General features: G+C 43.8%; 1 protein-coding gene across 1 annotated transcript; it reads left to right on the top strand.

Moving 5' to 3' along the window:
* Window positions 1–11,992: 11,992 nt before the first annotated feature.
* On the top strand, window positions 11,993–16,713 carry LOC113838484 (leukocyte immunoglobulin-like receptor subfamily B member 3). The gene is made up of 7 exons (XM_027434152.2): window positions 11,993–12,026; window positions 12,189–12,224; window positions 12,401–12,688; window positions 12,825–13,130; window positions 14,132–14,416; window positions 14,540–14,845; window positions 16,562–16,713. Exons 1-7 carry the CDS (start codon window positions 11,993–11,995, stop codon window positions 16,711–16,713), a joined length of 1,407 nt encoding a protein of 468 aa, XP_027289953.2.
* Window positions 16,714–17,422: the final 709 nt, after the last annotated feature.

The raw sequence follows: 17,422 nt of genomic DNA, 5'->3' as shown, positions 1-17,422 counted from the left end.
TGCCAAATGTAGGGATTCCAGGAATTCTCTACCAAGCCTGGTTTATTTTATCCTGGGGACCAAACTCAGGGCTTCCTTCATAATGGGCATGAGGTGTAGGGGAAGCTGTAGCCACGCCTTCTTAGGGGCTGGCTACAGGAGTACCTGAGGGCTTGTGAGGGCGTGGTCAGAGTGAGTAGGGGGACTGCGTTTCGGTTTCGGTTTCTCTTTGCTTCTTGCTGTACAGACTACCACCGGCTGGCTGGCTCGCCCTGTAAGTGAGGCTTTTCCCTATTAAATACCCTTATATTTCTACCTGACTCCGTATTGGTAATTACCTACTATATCTGGTGTCAGAAGTGGGATACGAACCCACACCTTGACTATAATGTGCAAGATACTGGAGCTTGGGTAGGAGAAGCCATCTCCAAAGGTTTAAAACGGCAACAGGAAATTAAAAGTTCTAGAGGTGAGGATGTAAGGGCTTGGCAAGGAGAAGCACCTTACAGAGGTCAACATAGGTACCAAGAGGCTAGAGGTTACTACTACTATGAACCAGAACCTTGGATAGGAAGAGCCTTCCCCAGGAGACCACAAGGGCACCAGGAACAGATGTTTCAGCTGTGGTAGAATGGGACATATTAAGAGAAATTGTAGACAAACAAATTCTAACAATGCCTCATATGGAAGGCCACTGCCTTCTGGATTGTGTAGAAGATGTGGTAAGTGTAGACAACTGGACCAATGAATGTAGTTCAACCAGGGACATACAAGGAAACCCCTTAAGGTCGGGAAACCCCAAGGGGGGGCTCAAGAAGTCCCCCACATCGAGAAAGATCGTGTCATTCCCAGTGGCAGTGGGAGACAATCTCTCACAGGAACAATAGATAGTTCATTGCCTATTGTGAAAAAAGATTCTGCTCTAGATGGTAATTTGAATAGTGATGAAGAATCAAATGTGAATGGACAAAATGAGAAACGCATATTTTGGCAAGCTTCTATTAATGATAAAGGCCTCAGTTAAAAAGTAAAAATTAATAATAAAGTTATTTCTGGCTTAGTGGCGACCACGCCGGGCCGGGAGTAACTATTATTACTCAAAAGTCCTGGCCTCAGAAATGGCCTCTTAGGGAGGCAAATGTACAATTTTTAGAAATTGGAACTCTATCTCGAGTTCGACAGAGTGGTAACTCAGTGGTCTGCATTGGACCGGAAGGACAGAAAGGGATACTGAAACCATACTTGGCAGATATAGCTATAAATCTCTGGGGTCGTGGTCTCTTACAGCAATGGAATACTCAGGTTCCTCCAGTGTCAGATACAAATTATGAAAAGATCTGGTAAGACGCTATGGAAAACGGTTACCAACCATCCATGCTGTACAGAAACTAGGTACAAATGATGGACCTTCAGAGAAGCCAAAGGCCCTGCCATTGAAGTGGCTTACAGATGAACCAGTTTGGGTAGGACAATGGCCTATGACCTCTGAGAAGCTAGAGGCTTTAGAAAAGTTAGTACAGGAACAGCTAGATGCTGGACATATAGAGGAATCTACCAGTCCTTGGAATTCTCCTGTATTTGTCATCAAAAAGAAGTCAGGTAAGTGGAGAATGCTGACAGACCTGAGAGCTATAAATAAGGTAATTCAACCAATGGGCTCTCTGCAACCTGGAATGCCATTACCTTCCTTAATACCTAAAGGATGGCCTATCATAGTCACTGATCTAAAAGACTGTTTTTTCACAATACCGTTACAGGAAAATGATAGAGAAAAATTTGCATTTACTGTACCAACTCTGAATAATTCACAGCCAGTTAGGAGATATCAATGGAGGGTTTTGCCACAAGGAATGCTCAATAGCCCTACTTTGTGTCAACACTTTGTACAGAAACCTTTGGGAATAATTCGTAAGAAATTTCCACAATCTCTTGTTTATCATTACATGGATGATATTCTTTTATCAGATTCTAATAAGGAAACTTTGGAACGTCATGTTTGAAATGATCACGGAAGGAAGTTCTGCCTAGATGGGGGTTACAGATTGCCCCGGAAAACATACAAAGAGGAGATTCTATTAACTATTTAGGTTATAAGATAGACTTACAAAGAATTAGACCACAGAAGGTACAAATTAGAAGGGATCGTTATCAAACTCTTAATAGTCTTCAGAAGCTGCTAGGGGAAATTTCTCAATTGCAGATGATTATTGGGGTAGAAGGACATGACTTAAAGCATTTAAAATGGCCCTTAAATGTGATAAGGACCTAAACAGTCCACAGATATTACCCCCTGAGGCAGAAAAAGAATTACAATGGGTAGAAAACAGAATATTGAATGCACATGTAGATCGGGATAAACTTGATTTAGAATGTATTCTGATTATCTTGCCATCCAGAGAATACCCTTCTGGGATTCTGATGCAGAAGGAAGACACCATATTGGAGTGGATATTTCTGCCACATAAACAGAATAAAATGTTAAGGACATATATAGAGAAGATTTCTGATTTGATTTTAAAGGGCAAATTAAGACTTCGTCAACTGACTGGAAAAGATCCAGCAGAAATTTTATAGTACCTTTAACTAATGACGAAATTTCCTCCTTATGGAAGGATAATGAATATTGGCAAATAGCTCTTACTGACTTTTTGGGAAGATTAGCAACAACTATCCCAAAACTGACAGAATTAAATTCATAAAAAAACAGTATGGATTCTTCCACATATTGTAAGACAAACTCCCATTTCTGGAGTTCTTACCTTCTACACTGATGCCAACAAATCAGGTAAGGCAGGTTATAAAGCAGGTGAGGTAAGTAAAGTAGTTCAAAGTCCATATACATCTGTACAGAAGGCAGAATTATATGCAATTCTCATGGTGCTTATGGATTTTACAGAACTCTTAATATAGTTACTGATTCCCAATATGCAGAGAGAGTCGTCTTACACAGAATTCATTCCTGATAATATAGAATTAACTCCACTGTTTATGCAATTACAGGAAACAATCAGAAACAGAAGTAATCCTCTATACATTACACATATCAGATCCCATATGGGTCTGCCAGACCCACTAGCACAAGGCTATGACGAGATTGATCGTTTATTAAATGGAAGTGTGCTAGAAGCCTCAGAATTTCATAAGAAATACTATGTAAATAGCAAAGGTTTAAAAAAGGACTTCTCCATCACTTGGCAACAAGCCATGGAGACAGTGGGATACTCTTTCCTTTTATAACCAAACTCCATTGCCAGCAGGCTGTAATCCTAAGGGCATTTGGAAAATGAGGTTTGGCAGATGGATGTCTTTCACTTTGCAGAATTTGGAACCTGCATAGATAGTTAACAAGCTCAGTCTTTTAACAGGGAATTAACAGGGTTGCAAGAATCCTTCCCATGTTCCCTGTGAATCTGTCCATGATGCATGACTCTCAGGAAAGCCCCTGCCCACTCATTGATAGCAAAATCTCTGAGAGCATCCACAGTTGTGGGCAATCATGGGTGAAGCATGTTGCCAAGATAACAAGATCCAATGCAGACTGCAGACGTGACAGCTCAGAATTCACCGAGAATGAAGAAGAAGGTATCTGGGAGAAAAGGGAAGAATATATTGATCCAAGCAATGGTGGATCTGAGGACAAACCATGACAGAGTCTTCATCAGGTGTAGAGGACCCTGAATGAAGATAGCATATTAATGCCATTTGAAGCCTTCTGTTACTATTTTAGGAACTAACACCCAGTTAAGTTTCTGCTTATTTACATCTGTCTATTTCCTTGTAAAGCCCATGTCTGCAGTCAAGAGAGTACCAGCCTCAGACTTCTCTCCTTGCAACACATCCTGCCTGGCAGACAATAACTCCCCCAGCCCCTGGCGCTTTCACCCTACTTAAGCCCTATTGATCTGTCTAGTAAACCCAGAATTGATCAGAGGACTGTCTTTCTCCATTTCTCTCCATCTTGTCCCTTCCATTCTCACTCTCTTCCCCAGGATTCCCGTTGACTGATCTCACCATCTGGGGCAGGTGGTGCCCAATGTGTGCGGGCCGGGTATGAGGGCTTCAGTGAGGAACGTCGCAGAGAAGGGCCATATCAAGAAAAGAGACAGAACAGAGGAAGTGGTTAGACTGGAGCCGGCCGCCACAAGGAGACCTGAGTAAGTGAGCGACAATTATGGGACACGACAATCATGAGCCAACATGAGCTATTTGTTGAAGTAGCACTCAACAAACTCAAAAAGGCACTTAAGCCGTGAGGGGTTAGACACCAGAATTGTTGAAATTTTTTATATTTATTAAGGAAGTTTGTTCTTGGTTCCCCAGAGAAGGGACCATAGTTGAAAAAAGATGGAAAAGAGTAGGAGATGCTCTAAAGGATTGTTACAGAGTCTTTGGACCTGAACAATTTCCTGTCATTGCCTTTTAATTGTGGAATTTAGTCAATGAACTCACATCTCAGAAACAATGTGATCCCCTTTCGGCCAATGTGATTAAAGAAGGAAAAAAAATGTCTAAAACCTACTGAGACTGAAGTATTAGAGGAGAAACAATCAGAACAACCCAGTGAGGAAAAAGACCTTATGTCATTCCAAGATGACTCAGAAGAAACCCAAAAAATTAACCCACCGACTCAGGATACAGCAGTTAAGATAAACCCTCCCCCTAAGCCTCAAATTAAAAAGGATCTGGGAGCCAAGGCTAAAATCAAGAAAATATACCCATCTCTAAGAAAGTTTTCAAAAAACCAACACGCTACAGAAGACAGTCTTAGTGATACAGACTGGGAGGATTTGGAGGAAGAGGCAGCTAAATACCTTGAGGAGGATTTGCCCCCATTAACTAAACACTGGACTCCACCTTAAGTGCCTCTCCCAATGGCCCCTCCCTTGGTCTGCCCTGTTTTAAATCCTCAAAAGGATCTACAGGACAAAATTAAATATCTCATAGAACAGATTCTCCTAGAAGAAGAACATCAGAGTTTAATTACAAAGCTGGAAAGTTTAAAAACAGGCAAAGCTGTTGAGAATTCAAAAAAGGGCCCTGCTAGGCCGCCCCTTAGGGAAGCTGCCCCTAAGGCACTCCTTAGCACACAACAACAAATAGAATTGGAAAATGTAACTGCCTTTCCAGGATGTGCACGGCACTGCCTGTCGAAATCGTACCGGTTTCGATTTCAATGTCATTAAGGAAGTCAAAACCGCAGTCTCTCAGTATGGTGCCATGGCCCCATACAACACTGTCATCATAGAAACTGCGGCCAGCAAGTGGCTTACTCCCTCTGATTGGTACACTCTGACACTCTGGCAGGGGGAGACTACCTGTTATGGAAATCAGAGTTTGCAGACGTCTGTAAAGAAACTAAAAAAAGAAATGCCCAGGCCAATAATGGCTGGAATGCAGACATGTTATTGGGAGAGGAAAACTATGAGGAGACCATGTCAAAATGCAGTACGAACCTGGGCTATATGCCCAAATCCAAACAGCTGCCACCAAGACATGGAAGAGACTACCTGCTAAGGGGGATGTGAGCTCTTCCCTTACTGACATCAAACAACGTCCTGATGATCCTTTCTCTGATTTTGTTCATCTCCTGCTAAGGGCTGCAGGAAGGATTCTTGGAAACGCTGATTCAGGTACTGATTTTGTCAAACTTAGCTTTTGAAAACGCAAATTCTGCCTGCCAAGCGGCTATTCAGCCATATCATAAAAAAAAAACCAGACCTCTCCGGCTATATTTGCCTCTGTGCTGAAATAAGCATGGCTTATCAACAGGGGCTTGCCAAGGTGGCAGCTATGCGAGGTACTACTGTCAAACAGATTTTAGCTAATCAGAGCGAAAACAACTGCTTTAATTGTGGAGGATTTGGCCAGTTGGCAAAAGCTTCCCCACAAAAACAAAAAGACATGCCTCAAAAGGCCTCTTCCCCAGGACTCTGCCCTAGATGTAAAAGAGGAAGACACTGGGTTAATGATTGCTGGTACAAGGCTGGCCTCTGCCCCACAGTAGCAACCAGGTAAACAGGTACAGGAGCCAGCCCCAGGCCCCCAAACCCACACAAGTTTATGGGGTGGTCAGCTTTGTCCCAGCAAGCAACAATCCACGTCCACCCTCTACAGAGCAACACCAGGCAGTGCAGGACCGGACCTCAGTTCAACCACACACACAGTTTTAACATCAGAGATGGGTGTTCAAGCCATCCCCACAGGGATCTTTGGCCCCTTAGCACCAAATACATTTAGGCTAATTATTGGCCTCAGCAGCATAACCAAGAATGGCTTACAAACTTTCCCAAGGAGAATAGACAATGATTATGAAGGCGAGATCAAGGTCATGGTAGCCTCTCCAACTACAATTAACTCACTTCCATCTGGACAAAGCTTTGCTCAGCTATTGATGCTTTCTCTTTTACATGACACCAAGAGCATGCCTAACAAAAGAGGAACTAATGGCTTTGGATCTTCAGAGGCCTATTGGACAGAGACTATATCTAATAATAAGCCCACCATGGTCTTAAAATTGGATGATAAATTTTTCTCAGCACTGGTAGACACAGGTGCAGATGTCACTGTCATCAAAAAGGAAGAATGTCTGTCCACCTGGTCTCTAGAGGAAACTCTAACACACCTAAGAGGCATTGGACAGAGTAAACACCCCAAACGCATCACCAAGCTATTGACCTGGAGAGATTCTGAAGGACACTCTGGGCAAATCCAGCCATATATCTGCTGTCCCAAAAGGGAATGATCATGTATAGCCCTAATGCGGTCAAAACAATGCAAATGCTTAAAACGGGCTTCACACCCGGCAAGGGCCTGGGCAAGCATGAGACTGGCATTAGACAGACTATTTCTGCTGTACATAAAATGACCACACAAGGTTAGGGTATTTCTCTTAGGGACCATTGACTGTCCTGTGGCCCATGCAGAATAAACCCCATGGCTTTCTAATGAAACCACCTGGGTCGATCAATAGCCCCTTGCCTCAGAAAAACTTGCTGCTGCTCAACAGCTGGTACAGGAACAGCTTGAGCCTGGCCATATCCTGCCCAGTACCTCCCCTTGGAATAACTCCATTTTTTGTCGTCAAAAAGAAATCTAGGAAATGGCGTCTTCTACAACACCTTAGAGCTGTATAAAACCATGGTTTTAATAGGAGCCTTACAACCCAGTCTCCCTTCCCCTGTTGCAGTTCCTTTACGATACTTTAAAATTATAATCGATTTAAAGGATTGTTTCTGTACTCTACCCTGACACCCAGATGATCAGAAACGCTTTGCCTGAAGCCTTCCCTCTCCAAATTTTCAGGCACGAATGCGCAGGTATCAATGGTGCATTCTCCCTCAAGGCATGGCTGATAGTCCCACACTGTGCCAGTCCTTCCTGGCAGCTGCCATCCAAACAATTGAGATTCATGGCCACAAATGTGTATCATACATTATATGCATGGTATTCCTTTGGCAGGACAGAAGAGGGAAGAAGTGCTGATTATTATAGTGTAATAATTTATAATTATAATAATTTATAATTATTATTATAAAGAATTGTGTGATGCCTTAGTAAAGAGGAGAATACAGATAGCTCCAGATACGGTACAATTAAAATACCCCTATACCTACCTAGGTTTTCAAATGTTTGAGGATAAAATTTTATCTCAAAAAATTACTTTCAGGTTAGATAGGCTTTGTAATCTCAATGACTTCCAAAAATTACTAGGAGATATTAATTGTCTACTACCCTATTTAAGAATTAGTAAAGATGAATTAAAGCCTCTATATGATATTCTCCCTGGTAATCCTGACCCAGCCTCACCTCGGCTACTCTTTCCTGAAGGACGTAAAACAATAACAATTATAGAAAAAGCAATCCAAACACAACAAATTACATACATGGATTATAGCCACCCATTATGATATATTGTCTGTAAGACAGCACGAATCCCTACAGCCATTTTTTGGCAAATTGCTCCAATATTATGGGTTCACCTACCAATAAGCCCAAAGAGGGTACTAAACCCCTATTTTCAATTAATTTCAGATATCATTCTTATAGGTAGAAAATGGGCCAAAACCTATTTTGGGTGTGAGCAACACCTTATTGTTCAACCTTACACCAAAGAACAGGTTGATTGCCTTATGCAAACAACGGAAAGCTGGCCCATAGCATTGGCCAATTACATGGGAAACTTAGAAAACCATTAATCTCTCAATAGTTTGATTCTGGTAATCGCCAAGAATTTATTTTTCCAAAAAACACTCTTTCAGATCCCATTCCAAATGCATTAACAGTGTTTACTCATGGTTCCTCCACTGGAATTGCTGCTGATGATTGGAATGATGAGGTCACTAGCTTTCAAACTGGAGCCTCATCTCCTCAAATAACAGAATTACCTGCTGTTGTAGCTGCTTTTAGTGCCTTTCATGATTTATACTGACAGTGCCTATATTGCCCATTCAGTACCACTTCTGAAAATTGCAGACCAAATCAAAAACATCTCTGAGACAAGTAATTTATTTAGACAACTATCTTCTATCATAAGAATTAGAAGGTTTCAGGAGGGCGTTGGTGGAGCACACCTTTAATCCCAGCACTCAGGAGGCAGAGGCAGGTGGATCTCTGTGAGTTCAAGACCAGCCTGGTCTACAGAGTGAGTTCCAGGACAGGCTCCAAAGCCACACAGAGAAACCCTGTCTCAAAAAACCAAAAAAATTTAGAAGATTTCCATTCTTTATGGGACACCTTCATGCTCATTCAGGCCTCTCTGAACCTCTATCCAGGGGTAAACAGTTGGCTGACCAAGCTACCCATTGTCTCATGGTTTTGCCTGTCAATTCCATCCAGGACACAGCCATTGAAGCAGTGAGAAAAGGACATTTCTCACATCAACTCAGTGCCCACACTTTATGCCTTATGTATCAAATTACTAGGGAGCAAGATAGACAGATGTAGAATAAGAATGAACCCACTGCCCATCTTCACAGGAGGCTTTCACAAATGGAATTTATCAGTGTTGTCCTAGAAATGATCTGTCCTAGAATTTTTGAAAAACTGACAGTCGGGTGTCTTTTAGATGTCTAAGGATGGAAAAACTGATTATCAAGGTATTCTCTGGACTGATGGTTAGACTGGGTTCTCCTAGTGTGAAGTCTCCTTGGGCTCTGTGAACTGCTTTGGGGGGGACAATAAAATGGCATAGTGCACACAGCTCTCTCTGTGTCTGTCCTCAATGAACCCCTAACATTCTGTCAGAGAAGACGAGCCCAGCTGGTCTTGTCAGAAGTCTGTGCATGACACGGGTGCCACTGCTGTATTCCAGAATGGTAAAAACATAGTAAGTGTTGGAGGCCTTGAAAGAGAAGGTTTGAATAGCAGAGGGATGGGAATGGGCAGGTGATAAAAGACACAGATACACAAGTCCTCACAGGCAGGCCAATGTGAGATTTTAACTAAGAAAAATGGCAGACTCAATTTGAACTCCCTTCTTACTCTGACACAGCTCTCTATAAAGATTTCTCAGTCAGTGCAGCCAGGCCTGATGGTTCCCTTAGGACAGCACAGGGCCCTGATCATTTCATCATGAAGCTTGGTGGAAAATTTCTCTCATCTAGGGATAGGCTAAAAATCCTGAACTAAATATTATCAGGAAAAACATCCTGGCGCGTGAATGGAATGATAGACATTGATCAACATAACCATACTACAGAATTCAAGGTTGGGTTAAAAAGGCAACCCTTCACATTCATGTGTGAGTGTGTGTGTGTGTGTGTGTGTGTGTGTGTGTGTGTGTGTGTGTGTTGCAGTGTGGGTGTGTAGTCTTCAATCACAGGAGAATATATGATGGGAAATATGTACCCTCTAACTGAAGGAGAAAAAGAATCTAATCAAAATTCAGTAATCATGATGTAAACCTATTTCAAAAAGAATAGAAAGCCACTCAGTCACTTTCAAAAAAAACCAGTAAGAGAGGGGAGGGATGGAAGGTGAACCATCAAAACTTAATATGTATTAAAATGACATTTTAAACATTAAAATATTAAACCCATGGCCACATGAGGTGGCACAAAATGAAATCCAAACACTTGGAATGCATAGAGTTACAGCCCAGCCTGGTCCACATAGCCAGCTCTGGGAGAGCTGGAGTGCACTGACAGAGCCTGTTTATAATCAGCAAGAATAAATACTAAACCTGTAAGTATAAGAAAGAGATATCAGATAAAATAAATTTAAAGTAATTCAGAAATAGAACATTGAAGGAGGAAGTGGGTGTGTCTCAAGGGTGGGGTATGTGCTTAGAATCCTTGAGGACCTGCCAATATTCTCTTGCTCCAAAAGTAAAGAGAAACAAATTATTTTTACTAAACTCTCATTCTCTTCAGCTAGGTGGTGGAACAGACACAAAGATGGAGGTATTCAGCAAGTTTCTGAAGTACAAGAGCGTCACCCTCGATGTCCAGCCCAGTGACACCAAGGACAACATCAAGACAGAGACCCAAGACAAGGAAGACATCCACACTTTCCAGCAGTGGCTGGTATTTACTGACCGCAGACTGAGGATGGTTAAACCCTGTCCAAACAGAGGCCAGAAAGATTCCCACCCTGAGCCTGGTGCTGCACCTGTATGGTAGCATCATAGAGCCATCCTTTTGCCTGTCTCTCCAGAAGGACAAGTATGACAAGGCCATGCTCTGCTAACCACACCTGCACTTCTGTTGGTCAATTCCTTAAGAAGAAGGGTGGCCACACCCACAACCTGCACCCCAAGAAAATCAAATAACACTGAAAAATTCTTGGTGCAGTATTTTGGGAATCATGCTACTTTTTTTGGCCTGAGCAGAAGGACTAAGGAAAGTGACGATGCTAAGACTGAGTTAGTGACATGGATCAGTGTATAAGCGCTGTTGCCAACCTTCAGGCCTGACTCTGATCCATATCATGCAAGGAGAAAACTGACTTCTGACCTTGCCCTCTGACCTCTATTGTGTGGTGTAATAATGTGAATAAAAACCCATAAAGAAAAATGTAATTTATGACTGTGACATGAGTGTAATTTAAATAATTAAGTGCAAATTAATAAATAAGTATAATTTAAAGTTCTAATAGAAAGTACACACATCAAAAAGAAACAAATAGCCATGAAAACTAGTGTTCATGTTGCTTGGGTCTTTTTAAAGATGTATTTATTTTTATGTATAGTGTTTTGTCTGGATGTTTGCCTGCACACCAGAACAGGACACCAGATCTCATTACAGATGGTTGTGAGGAACCATCTGGTTGCTGAGAATTGAACTCTGGACCTCCAGAAGATGTGCCAGTGCTCTTAACTTCTGAGCCATGTTTCCAGCCCCTAGTGCACACTTGTAAGCCAACACTTGAGACTATGAGGAAGTGGATTATACATTTTATCCCATGGAGATGAACACAATGAGACGCTTCACAGAAACCTTTCAACATTTTGGATATGAGGAAGTATTTCACATTAAACAATGTGAATAGGAACTGGGCAGTGGTGGCACACCCCTTTAATCCTACCACTCGGGAGGTAGAGGCAGGCAGATCTCAGTGAGTTCCAGGCCAGCCTGGTCTACAGAACAAGTTCCAGAACAGCCTACAAAGCAATAGAAGGAATCCCTGTCTCAAAAAACCAAAGGAAAAAATATGTGAAAAGGAATAAAGAAAGACCACATGGACATTGGTGTTTCTTATGTGTAATGTTCATTCATGTCTGCTACCACCTGTACCTGACAAAGTTGAGGACAGATGAGGCAGACACTGATGGGATTTTGGGAATGACATCCATTAAGTATTGATGGAGTCTACTGCATGACCCAGCCACAGCCTTGGGGAAGTCACAACCTGCTATGTGAAGATGGCAGTTCCCCTTCCTGTGGGGCTGCTGAAGCACAACCATGTCATGGGGAGTGCCCTGCCTCCAGAGGCCACACCCTATGTCTCGGGCCCCTTCAGACAGACTCTGTAGCTCTGCCCATGAGCACAGTTGCAGCCTCCAGGAGGAGACACCATGACCGTCTCCTTCACAGCCCTGCTCTGTCTGGGTGAGATGTGGAGATGGGGAGGGATGCTGTGCTCTGGGATTGATGCTGCCCCACAGCCCAGCACGGGTCAGTTAGGAAACCCCAGGGTCTCAGGAGGTTCTGCAGAGGGGAGGACCTTCTCAAGCTTCAGGGACAAACCTCTCACAGGGAACTCTCTTCCAGGGCTGACTCTGGGCCATGGGATACCAGTGCTGGCAGGTGAGTGAGTGTCTGCAGATGTCCTGACATCACCTGTCATCATTCCTGGAGCCAACTGAGCAGCTGGGATGGAAAACAACACAGATGTGCTACTCCTGGGGTGGCTGGACGGTTGGGATCAGGGGCTGCAATCTGAGGATGGCTGTCCTGGAACCCAGCTGAACTTTTTCTTGCAGGAACCTTCTTCCCTAAACCTATCCTCAGAGTACAGCCAGACTCTGTGGTCTCTGAGCAGACTACAGTGACCTTCTTGTGTGAGGGGACCCTGAAAGCCCAAGAATACCGTCTGTATAAAAATGGACACCAATATACAATGCACACAGACATTACATCAAATCCTAAAAACAAGGTGGAATTCTCAATCTCAAAAATAGGCCATCAGGAAGCAGGGAATTATACATGTCGATATCGGACCCTTGAGGGATGGTCAGAGTACAGTGATACCCTGCAGCTGGTGGTGACAGGTGAGAGGACTCACAGAGTCCACAGCATCAGGCTTGACTGTCAAGCACTGGTTCTGTACACAGGGATGATTCCCACACAGCCCTGGAGTGTAATGAGGACTTTGTGGACATTTAACTGTTTCTCCTTATCTCCTAGGGGCCTTCAATAAACCCAGACTGTCAGCCCTCCCCAGCCCTGTAGTCACAGAAGGAGGAAATGTCACCCTTCAGTGTGTCTCAAATCAAGGATATTATGGGTTCATTCTGACTAAGGAAGGACCACAGAAGCAATCCTGGACAACGCACTCAAAGTATAACTACTCTACTTCGCAGTACCATGCCTGTATCTCTGTGGGTCCTGTGACATCGAACCAAAGGTGGACATTCAGATGTTACAGCTTTGAAAGTTACAGCCGACTGCTGTGGTCAAAACCTAGTGACCCCCTGGAGCTCCTGGTCTCAGGTGAGGAAGCCCAGTCTTTCTCTAGAAAGATGCTGAAGTGACACAGGAGCTGAGGGAGGTCTTGGTGTGTGGAGTGTGAGGAGCCAGGGCTCCTGAGACCATTGACACAGATCGTGGGAGACAGAGGGACACAAGATACAGAATCTAAGGGACACAGTGACATGAGAGTCTCAGAGATCCAGGACAGAAAAGAATCTTCATGGAGCCCTCTGTTTCTCTGGATCAGCTTAAATAGCATCCACCATAGCTCTGGAAACTCCACAGAAGAGAGATAGAGAGGAAGGGTTGGAGGATTCAGAGCACTCAGGACACCAGGAGATCACAGCCCACAGGATGAACTCAGCAGAGATCATGAGGGCTCACAGAGACTGAAGCAGCAACCACGGCACATGCATGGGTCTTCCCTAAGCCCTCTGCACACAGGCTGTGCTGGTTTACCCTGGGGTCTTTATTTTTGTTTCCTGGAAGTTCATTGTGTTGCCCTGTCTGTCCTGAATATCAGTCTGTAGACCAAACTGGACTTGAACTCACAGAGATTTGCCTCCATTTGCCTCCTAGGTGTTGGGATTCAAAGCCTACACCATGACTGACTGAGTAGCCTGAAGTTTTTGTTAGAATCATGGCAACAGTAGTCTGGAAGGCTCCATTAATGTCACTGGGAACCCTGCTCTGTTCTGAAGGGAAACAGAGCAGCAGTGATCTTCTGGAGAGGGGAGGTGAGAGGGTTACTTGCAGATGTATTGTTTGACAGAATATCCTAAATAGAAAAAAGTGAGTTCTTTTTTTGCTTTTTCGAGATAGGGTTTCTCTGTGTAGCTTTGGAGGCTGTCTTGGCACTTGCTCTGGAGACCAGACTGGTCTCGAACTCACAGAGATCCGTCTGCCTCTGCCTCCCGAGTGCTGGGATTAAAGGCCAGCTGAAAAAAAGTGAATTCTGAAAGTGTGACTCTCCTGTGCCACTTTCAGACAGACTCACTTCCTTCTCTCCTATTTCCTTGCAGGGATCCTCCACAAACCCACCATCAAGGCTGAGCCAGGCCCTGTAGTCACCTTAGGAAGTCCCATGAACATCTCCTGTCAGGGGACCTTGAATGCAGAATTGTATTTTCTGCATAAAGAGGGAAGACAACAAATCTGGGGTACACAGACCCCAAAGGAGCCTGGGAAAAAGTCCACATTCTCCATTCCTTCTGTGACACAGTCACATATTGGACAATATCGCTGTTACTGTTATACATCAGCTGGCTGGTCAGAGCGCAGTGACACCCTGGAACTGGTAGTAACAGGTGAGTTGACAGTGAGGGTCTCAGCCCCAGACTCTGCTCTCAGGAGTATTTCCTCCCAAAGCCCAGCCCTGACAGCATTGTGACTGTGAGAGCCCATGTAACATGCTGTTCTTTATGTCCTAGGAATCTATGAAAATAAACCCAGCCTGACAGCCCTGCCCAGCCCTGTGGTGACCTCAGGAGGGAGCATGACTCTCCAGTGTGTCTCACGGGTGTTCTACCACAAGTTCATTCTCACCAAGGAAGATCAGAAGTTCTCCAGCTCCCTGAACTCACAGTATATACACAGTACTATGCAGTACCAAGCCTTATTCTCTATAGATCATGTAACAGCAGACCACAGAGGGACATTCCGATGCTATGGTTACTACAACCTAACCCCACAGCTGTGGTCAGCACCCAGTGAGCCCCTGGAAATACACATCTCAGGTGAGTCAGCCCCATCAGTAACCAATCATTTTTTGACACCCTTTGCCGTGAAACTGTCCTACTGGGTAGTTGCAAATAAAGAGTATAAAACTGAACAAAGGGGAGCTCATAGACCCCAGCCTGAGAGCTGGAAAACCGGCATAGGACTGATCCAGACCCTCTGAATGTGGGTGTCATTAAAGAGGCCTTGACAATCTATTTGGCCTCTGGTGGTAGGCCAGTATTTATCCCTTGCATACAAATGAACTTTGGGAGCCCATTCCACATGGAGGGAAAGATGTTTAGTCTCAGAATGTAAGCTAGACCAGGTGGGTGAGGGGGAGAGCATAGAAACCATATACTCTCCAATCTCATCCTGACAATAAGGTCCTGAAAATAACCTCTCATCTGCATGATGTAAGGTCCCAGAATGTTTTGGAAAGACCCATTGGAATGTGGGGGCCTGATAGGCAATAGCTAGTTGAGGGGTTGATACAGCTGCCACTGGAGATGCTGGTTTGAACAAGTCCTTCTGTTTCTGGACTGCTGCTTCTCTGGATATAAAATGGAGAGATTTGGCCACACCTTTAAGTTTCTTCCAGTGTTCACCTTAACTGTGACTTCTCCTAACAGAAGAATCCTCAGGACCTGACTCCGCAGTATGTCTGTCCCACAGTGGTAGTGACATATGCAAGGGTGCGGCACAGGGCCATGGCAGGGCATTCAGGCTACTTCTCTGTAGATCACTTGGCATAGTTCCAGAATTCTCCATGAGCTCTGTGACCTCCACTCTCAGGGTCTCCTACAGGTGTTATGGATACCACAACTCACCTCTACACTAATACCCTTGTGAAGTTCATGGTCCCAGGACCTAGATACTTTAGAGCTAAAGCAGTATTTCAGGATTCTCCTTCTACAATAATAATTGAATAAGATTGGGTTATAAATGATGCACAGGGTCAGCCAGATGGTTATTCACCCTCATGATGGTGGAAGACAGCAGAGGTATTTCCAGGAATGCTCACTACAGACCACACTAATGGAACCCAGAATGTTTCAGGAAGCCTGAAAGACCATCTTTTTTAATTAAAATTTTTTTTATTAGAAAGAAGATTATTTTACATGTTAATCCCAGGTCCCTCTCCCTCTTCTCCTCCCCTGCCCACCCAACTAACACCCTACCTATCCCATACCCTTTCTGCTCCCTAGGGAGGGTGAGGCCTTCCTTAGGGGGTCTTCAAAGTCACAGACAGATACAGGCTACTATGTAGGAAGAATCCCAAATGACAGCCTCTACTCATCACCCTCCACATATCAGTAGCCTACCCAGAAACTAGCAAAGTACTCATTGAATCTGTGTCTTTTAAAAATGCTAATTTAGAGTGTAAAAAGCTCCTTGGGCCCTTAATTATCAGATCAGCACAAAAACAAGAATAGACACTTCACACATCTAATGTTGAGTCTTTTGTCTACAACATTAAGGCTTGGGTAGAAGTGAAAGGTATAAGGAGACATCAGAATTCCATTTCCAGTTGACATTATCAGTGCATCCTAGAACATGCCCAAACACAAGACAGTTGGATAAAGAGAATTCAAAATTACAGCACTAGAAACATAGGCTGTATGATTTTCCAGGGTAGGCAGGAGCCCTGAGTAGACATTTACTTATCTTGGGGACATTTAGGTACCTTGAGGCAATTTTGACCTTTCCTAACCACTGTACTTCTTTATCCACAGCCACAGCCTCAGAGAACAAGGATTACACAGTGGAGAATCTCATCAGGGTGGGGATGGCTGCCCTGGTCCTCATTTTCCTTGGGATTCTGGTCTTTGAGCCTTGGGGCAGCCAGACTGAGGCCCACCATGCAGCTGAGAATCACTCAGAATAGAAATAAATATATCTTTCAGGGTTCCAGAGTCTGGGAAATCAATCTTATGATCCAACTTTCTGTAAGGTTTCCAGTTCTTACACTGAGGAACTGGTATAAGGAGAATGTCCAGGGAGCAAGTGTGATTTGTTACAGAGGAAGGTGTGAGTGCTGTGATGAGATCCTTCATCAGGAAATGAATTTACATCTTTCCACCTACTGTGGGCATTTGCTGATGAAACAACTCTTTTCTGGGTGTATAATGTGAGGATTACACTACCCAGTATTTCCAGCTTGGGTCTTCATTTCTGTACATTTTTCTTCCCCTCTCACTGATGTGTCATTTTGCATTTTCATATATTACCACATTCTCTATAGTGGAGCCTCTTTCTGGTGTCTTTCTGGTGTCCCTTGAGACACACCCACTTACTTCTGCAGTTTCAATTTCTGATCTTGAGTTAAATTCATTTGATCTGCTATCTTTTTCTTAGACTTGTGGTTTTCATTATTATTGTTGCTGATTTGAGACAGGCTGTGTCAGTGGAGCCATGGCTTTCTCAGAGTTGGTTATGTAGAGCAGGTTGGGCTGGGACACTCTGCTTCCCAAGTGTTTGGATTAAAGTTGTGGCTACCACACCCGGCCACAGGTTTAATTTTTGAGTGTATGAAAATGTCATATCAGTTTGTATAATGTTTTGGTGGTTCACCACCCACCCTGCCTTCCCCCTCC

This window comes from Cricetulus griseus, unplaced genomic scaffold, assembly GCF_003668045.3.
Source record: "Cricetulus griseus strain 17A/GY unplaced genomic scaffold, alternate assembly CriGri-PICRH-1.0 unplaced_scaffold_99, whole genome shotgun sequence".
Taxonomy (NCBI): domain Eukaryota; kingdom Metazoa; phylum Chordata; class Mammalia; order Rodentia; family Cricetidae; genus Cricetulus; species Cricetulus griseus.
This window is presented reverse-complemented; position numbering and strand designations above follow the sequence as displayed.